General features: G+C 43.8%; 1 protein-coding gene across 1 annotated transcript in view; it reads right to left on the bottom strand.

The window, feature by feature from the left end:
* Nucleotides 1–5,109: 5,109 nt before the first annotated feature.
* VAMP7 (vesicle associated membrane protein 7) overlaps nucleotides 5,110–7,961 on the bottom strand; it is a 19,906-nt gene continuing 17,054 nt past the window's right edge. Inside the window, exons 7-8 of the mRNA XM_073641382.1 lie at nucleotides 7,922–7,961; nucleotides 5,110–7,069 (exon numbers count right to left, since the gene is read on the bottom strand). The exon at nucleotides 7,922–7,961 is cut by the window's right edge and continues 53 nt beyond it. Of these exons, the coding sequence (XP_073497483.1) occupies nucleotides 7,001–7,069; nucleotides 7,922–7,961 (109 nt within the window). The 3' untranslated portion in view covers nucleotides 5,110–7,000. The remainder of the gene's footprint in view (nucleotides 7,070–7,921) is intronic.

Below are 7,961 nucleotides of genomic sequence, written 5' to 3' on the forward strand. Positions count from 1 at the left end.
GGACTAAATTCCCATTTATGCTCCATTTAACCCCCTACACCCACGAGAAACTTTGTTTTTTGCTCCCTATCTTCCCAGAGCCATAACTTTTTTTTTTATTATTATTTTTCTGTTAATATGGGCAGGTGAGTTTTTTTTTTTTTGTGGAACTAGTTGTACTTTTGAATGACACCATTCATTTTACCATATCCTTTACTGGAAAACTGGCAAAAAAATTTCCAAGTGTGGTGAAATTGCAAAAAAAAAAATGCAATTCCATAACTTTTTTTTTTTTTTTTTTTTTTGCCATGTTCACTAAATGCTAAACCTGACCTAGCAATATACTTGGTGTATGCAAACTTGTACTGACCTAGGGTATGTATAGTTTAGTGGTGAAAAAGTTTCCAAAATTTGTATTCAAAGTTTTTTTTTGCATTTGTCACCGTTTTCCGAGACCTGTAACGTTCTCATTTTTCAGGGTTTGGGGCTGGGTGTGGACTTATTTTTTTGTACCCTGAGCTGGTGTTTTTACTAATTATGTTGATTGCCTTTTTTTTTTTTTTTTAATGACTTCAATAGTTTCCTTAGTCGACTTAAAGCAGCGATCATCCAATCGCCTGTGCTATACATAACAGGGCTTTGTTCATTTAGCTATACATAGCAGAGCCAATCTCATATGAACGCTGCCCATGGGCTGCCGTTCACAGGATTGTGATGGCGGGGGATGATGGGGTCTTCAGCAGACCCCAAACTTCCACGGGTCTGCTCATCCCAAGTTAGAGGCACTTGATGGCTGATTTCAGCCATCAAGTGTGAGGAAAGCCATGGGCTCAGCTTGTGAGCCTACATCAAAGGCAGGGATATACCTGATGATGTAAATGTCATCAGTTGTGAAGAGGTTAATAACATGGGCTTTAGGTTTTCTGATTCTCTCCAAAATCTCCTGCATCAACATATTTTAGACTAAAGCATGCTGGCTTCCTGCAGTCACCACTAGAGGGAGCATTGTGCACTGAACTCGATCAGAGTATGCAGGTGGCTCCCTCTAGAGGTGCAAATAGTCAAAATATTAAAGGGGTTGTCCAGCTAGAAAATTGCTGTCTAAAAGTGTTTTAACTAAATCAGTAGTGGTTTAGCTATTGCCTAGTAAGTGACTGGTGGAAGCTGGGCTGACTTCCTCCAGCTGATGGGACTGAGCTGTGCTAGCAGAGTCCATACCGTCCTTTTACTGACGCACCTTCACTTTGTGATTAGACTTTTAATAACGTAGTGAATTATAAAATGTTAATGTTTTTTTTCAGTGTAACTGCAAAGCTTATGCAGAAAGTGAACGTTCTGGGGGGGATATTAATAAGGCTGCGCTCTGGATTCCAAAGAAGCATTAAGGACACGCACAGAGCAAGGAAGCTGGAACACAACATGGCTACCACCAATGTCATTACTTGTCAGAATGCCAGGACTGGACGAGCCGAGGCCGGCACTGGAGAGCCCAGGTCATGGGGGCCTGATGAGTGACATGCATTGGGATACACTGCATGATTAGCTTTTCTTTGGGAAGAAGTGAGATAGATATATATATATTTTTTTTTTTTGCCTCTACAATTTTTTCAAATCCTTTCATCAGAAGTCTGTGATTTTTGCCTTTTTTCAAGAAACAGTGCCTCTCTTGGCCATGTCTGGTATTGCAGCTCAGTTGATAACTTTCATATTAATCTCATACAATTCTATAAATCGTTACACAAATGACTGCACAGCACAACATAGTGGGGAATTTACAGATGAGCACTTTAGGGTACAGGAAACAGCTGGAGGTATTCTGGATGTGCACGTACCTCTAGATTCTCAGTGAGAATACAGCAGCAACACCATAAACTTAAAGGGTTAGTCCCAAAATCATCAGTTGCACCCTATGTCCGTACAAAAGGGCAGTGATGTAAACTTAAGAAGCATTGATCTATGTCCCAAAGGGATCTTGTGGCCCCCTCCCATCCTCTCAGCTCCAAGGTCAGGGTGCACAGTCTTACTCCTCTATAGGGTATATCTTCTGGAGTACAAGTGGGCAAAACACTGGCCTCCCCTCCCCTTCCATTCATTGCGGAGAAGGCTGACTACAGCTTTCAGCTATTTCCATCAGTTCTTACTGAATTCACTTTGGAAAAATGTTTTTTTTTTTTTTAATGTATAAAAAAAGCTGGACACATAATACGTATTTTGTACTAATTACAAAGTGAATTATACTTCAGAGCCGTATTTGCAATTCTGCTGGTTGTCACTTAACTCACTCCCACATTTATCATAAACATGGTGGTACAGAGAGTTTTCCCCTAACCGTAGAATAAAAGCAACTTTCCAGAATACCCATCAGCAGAGCAAGCAGGCAATGCTGAGATGTTGGTGCTAAAGCAGCAGCACTGTGAATGCAGCTCTGGAGCATAATACAGGCTCAGAACACAGTTAGGAGGTCACTATTATAGTAGGACGCTTCAGCGCTGAAATCACTTTACCCCATTCTGCTCTGTACAGTAATAGTAGTGAGGGGTGGGGGGGTCATGGTATTACAATGCAGGGGTCCTGAGCGATGTCTGCACCCTTCACAGCTGACAACCTACTGTAACCAACTTGCCAAGTGTGAATCCAACCTTACAGGGAGTGTTAGGACAATTCCCTATTATCTAGGGCTATGTATGTAGGGAGAGCATATACTCGGATGTCAGGATGGAGGGCATTGATGCCACGGCTGGAAAAGTTCTACAATATATATTTTTTTTGTAACTTTAATTTTAGCAATCTAAGATGTACAATAATTACAAGACACGTCGGTAAAGCAAACATCTGAGGAGGAACACAAACCATGAAAGAAGAAGCTGTTCCAACAGAGAACATTGTAAAACCATCCAAATAAATCAACATTTCAATCCCAGCGGGGTAATAATTATCTGTAACCCGCCTAGCAGCAAACAACACAGGAAGAAAAAGAAAAAAACATTTCAATCTGGAGTGGTCATCTTGCAGTTCTTGGCTGACAACCCCTCTGCCCACCATTACGGCTTCCACAGACCTCCGACATCAGCTCAGGAGACCCCCCCCTGCTCCACTCGGGCATTGCAGTCAGTCTATGGGCTGTGAAATCTGTCCATGTGAACTCAGCCTAAAATTTGCAATCGCTTGGCCGAAGAAGCCGAGTCAGAACGTTAAAGTGGATCTGGTACAAGGTTTCACAGTACAATCGGCAAACATTAGATAGATCTTAGACCTGATGAGGCTGGTATACTTAGAAAAATCTATATCTGATTGGCTGTATAAGGGAGCAGTCAGACAGCCGTATTAATCACGTGAGGATCACATCGCAATCCTTGGACTGGCTGGCGACTCTCCTGACCTCAGTGTGACAGCATGTATTTCTATGCAGCTGTCACGCTCAGGTCAGGAGAGCCGACGGCCAGTCCGAGCATTGCGATGTGATCCTCACGTGATTAATACGACCGTCTGACTGCTCCCTTATCCTGATGAGCAGATGTGTCCAAGGTACACCTAGAGAGCAAGCTGGACTCAAAATGCTTGTCTTAGGATTATACTAGCCTCATCCAGATTTAAATGCATTTAATAATTATATGTGCTTTGTTAAAGTGGATGTGTTACCAGATTTCACAATACAAATGCCACACATTAAATGGCTCTTAGTGAGCGCACCAGCCTCATCAGGTCTAAAATTTAATAATGTATGCAGTGTGTATTGTGAAATCTGGTAATATATCCACTTTAAAGGGAATCTGGCACCCCCCTGGGAAAGATCAGACCTCTACTATGGCCATACGTGGTATAGAAAAGTAAATCTATACATCCCTGTATGGCCCATAGTAGAGGTCTGATTGCAGAGAAAAGAGCTTTAATCAATTCTATTTTGTACAGGCTTGGCATCCGGGGGACGCTATGTGCTTATTATTCTCCTAAATCCCCGCCTGTATGCTTAATTATCGTATCCCCCCCTCCCCTGCACATGCACTGGGCTCCCTGACTTCCGAGCATGCACAAAGTGCTACTCACAGAGCGCTCTTTGCTTCAACCCCGCATAGTCTCTCCGTGCACTGTGCCGCAGGTTTCTATTGCGCAGGCCCGGGGAGTCACTGTCACTTCCCAGCACCTGCGCAATAGAAACCTGCGGCACAGTGCACGGAGAGACTGGGCCGGGATGAAGCAAAGAGCGCTTTATGTGAGCGGCACAAACCACATATAATATTAAATTGATCTTTTAAAACCAGATGAGGCTAATGTACTTACTAAGAAGAGCTCTATCTGAATGGCTGTATAATCCTGATAATAAGATGAGCAGATCAGGTCTAGTTTGGACCCAGAGAGTAAGCAAGCTGGACTCATAAAATACTCTTCTTTTTATACAGCCATTCAGATGTGAATTTTCTTAGTAAGTGCACTAGCCTCATCTGGTCTTAAAAGATCAACTTAATATTGCATACACTTTGCTAAAGTGGTTGTGTTACCAGATTTCACAATACAAACTATATATAAAAAAAAACAAACCTCAGACCTAATAAGGCTGGTGTACTTACTAAGAAAATCCATGTCTGAATTGATGTATAATCCTGATACGATTGATTTTTTTTTTTTTTTTTGGAGTCCAGCTCCCTTACTCTCTACGTCTAGCCTGGACTCATCTTATTATCAGGAATATACAGCCATGTGGATATTGTTCTTAGTAAGTACACCATCCTCGTCTGGTCTAAGAACTATTTAATAATGTATGAACTTTATAAAAAGTAAAATCTGGTGACAGATTTGATTTAAAATGCATTTTTTCTGACATTTACTGATGGCCTATACCAGGACCCCAACAATAAGCAGAACAGAGGGCACCGATGGTCGCTGTGGCCCTTCATTGTTGATCGGTACTGCAGCCCCGCTCACCGGCACAGACCCCAGACAGACCATCAATTACAAATCTTCACACCAGGGGGGAAAGGTTTTGTAAACTAGAAAAGTAGAAGGTGCAACAGTAAGAAAAAGTCAAAACCCTTCCCAACAGGAAAGAGCAGCAACGAAGCGTGAGCCAACTAGATAAAGCAAGATGGAGGCCGCGACGTCTCTATAGATCTGTTATATTATATACAGGGTGCCTTATGGCAATGAATCGGCATTGAATAAAGCAGAATAACATCTGTACAGAAACAGGAGACCATGGGACATGAACACTAGCTCTCAGATGACGGCGCGTCATTACAGAAACCGGATACAAATCAGATTTACATCCACACCGGTCTGATGGGCCTATATATTCTGTGTGACAGTACCAGCTTTTTTTAGTTATATCTGTTCCCGGGAAAGCTGGATGACTACCAACATGGACGCCATCGTAGCACTCACAGTAGTCTCCCAGCCTTCATAGAATTTGGTATAGAAAATAAGTCTGGAAATGCAACGCTGTGGGCACAGGACAGATTGCTGCAATGGGCAAGTGGCTTGTGGTAGCCGTGAGAAAGGAGCAAAAAGACTAGTGGTACCCGGTTCTGACCCACAGTCTGGTCTTCTGTTGCAGTTCAGTCCCCCACCTCCCCGTCGCAGTCCCGCGTCCTCCGTCACGAGTCCCTGGTCGCTTCCATGGCCGTACAATGTCATGATGTATGTCGCAGGACCTACGAAGCAAGAAGCTGCCGGGACCAAGATGGGAGGCTGCAAGTGTGGAGTCCGGGAGCAACAAAGGACAGGACCAAAGGTTGGACGGGGCATTGTGAATCTTTTTGCTGGTTCAGGACCCATGAACGTGACACTGCAGCCATGGAGGCACCCAGGTGCCGCTGTATGTTGTTCGTAGGAGGCTCCATAAGACAATACAATTTTCATTCCAAAAATCCGTAAACAAAAATTAAGGAATATGGGGCTCCGGCCATGGACCACCCCAGTGTATGGGTGTTGTATAATGGATCCATGTTGGTTAGGTTCTGTTCACATCATATTTATGAACATGCCTGCCATATGCCAGGAACACCAAGCATGTCCACAGACCCCATGTCAAAAGAGCACCCCTTTATGCAAACATTTGGCAGGTCTGCAATGCTGCTTTCCTACCACAAGGGTCACTGTTCTAAAGTGTACACTGCATAGTATCCAATGTGATTAAATGGCCACCGTATGCCCCGGTATAGTGGAGGTATACATGAACTGAAATGATTTTCAGGGCCCAGTCCATCGGCCATGTTGATTATCTGTGGCCACCGGACGGCATCCCTGTGAGTCACCTCCTACCTCCCGGCATCCATGGCTCCTCTTTTGATCATCCGCACTGGCACGATGTTGCAAGGATGACATGGCGAAAGGCTGGCTAATCAGAAGAGGAGTCGGGGATGCCATTGCTCCCATGGACTGTGTCCTATGAGTCAATTTCCTAAACTCCTAGAAAATCAGTGCACAAATGCAGGACTGGCGCAGATGTTGGAGGGCCCTACGGCAGTACTGGATGACCCGAGCACATGGATATGTCACCTACCTAAGCCTCACAATAGTGGCCGGAGGCGATAAGTAACTGGAGATGAAGCAAAATGATAAATAAGAGATAATCGCAGAGACAATAGTGGTTTTGCCCCATGAAGACTGAGGGGTGCGGATGGCATCAATAGGGCAGAACAAGCATTGCCCGGGGTGGCTTGGGCAGAGAAAATTAAAATGATGGAAACACTTAGCGAAGGTTAAAACATGAACCCGTCACATATACATATAATATGTAAGGAAAGAAATGGTGTAATGCCTCAGGCGACATCTCGCCCGTCATCTCCAGCAGGTGCCCGGCTGTACGGACTGCGGCGGAGCGGGAGCTGTAAGGCAGAGAGATACATTGTCCAGTATGGATGGAGGGATGACAAGTTGCGGAGAACTTCCGACACCTCGGTGTCTGGGGGGAAAAGGCTTTTCCATCAAGTCTCTTTTCTACAGGACGCTACATGTGTGAACAGGTCGTACGTTACGTTCTGGTTCCTGTTGATGGGCTTCATGCATCAGAGGAGATGGAGGGGGGCTACTTATTCACACAGTTGGGCCATGTCAGCCCTCCGCATGCTGCCGACACGATGATATAGATGACGACCTGTGGGAGGAAGGCAGGAAAGTATAGGGTTACAGCACTATGGTAGGGAACGAGCAGACATCAGAAAATGAGCAATTCACATTAAGTACACTGGATTTTTTTTTCCATATCACTATCTACCTAAAAAATATCTGACTGCTATTCCTTATACTAGACTAACACTGCCTGCTCTATAATGAAACCAGTGAGAAGTCTTCTGTACAATCACAGGGCTACACTAAAGATACATCTTCTATAGAGAACACAGAATCAAACATTCCCAATAGGTGATGTCACAGCTCACCTTCTCCTCCTGTACTATGACTGATAGCTACTGTATATAGAGGTTATCAGTCATTGTACAGGATGAGGAGGAGGTGAGCTGTGACATCACCTATGGTGGATCCTGTGTTATCTACTATATATAGAGGTGTTATCAGACATTGTACAGGAGGAGGTGAGCTGTCACATCACCTATTGTGAATGGTGGATCCGGTGTTAACACTTGTATATACAGTAGATAACACCGGGTCCACCATTCACAATAGGTGATGTCACAGCTAGCCTCCTCCCTCTCTCTTCACAATGACCCTGGATTAGAGCATGCTCAGATACCGCTTCTCTACAGACTGATTCTGTCTCTTGCAGCTATTGTCCATGTGAAGAACAGGAAGGAGCCCTATATTAGGCTCAGTGTAAAAAAAAAAAAACACTACATAAATAAAAAAAATAAAAGTTTTTTTTTTTTTTTTTCACAACCAAATGGTCATTTTCTAAAGCCGCGTTCCCTTGAAGGGAGTTTTTTGGGGATTAGAAAATAACCTTAAATTAAAAAGCATTTACAGCATGAAGGGAGCGATCCCCGGTACTCACTATAGTCACAATCACAATGATGATGGTCAGCTTCAGATTC

The sequence above is a fragment of the Phyllobates terribilis genome, unplaced genomic scaffold (assembly GCF_046119375.1).
Source record: "Phyllobates terribilis strain yellow unplaced genomic scaffold, ASM4611937v1 Scaffold_7__3_contigs__length_470593459, whole genome shotgun sequence".
In the NCBI taxonomy this organism is placed as follows: domain Eukaryota; kingdom Metazoa; phylum Chordata; class Amphibia; order Anura; family Dendrobatidae; genus Phyllobates; species Phyllobates terribilis.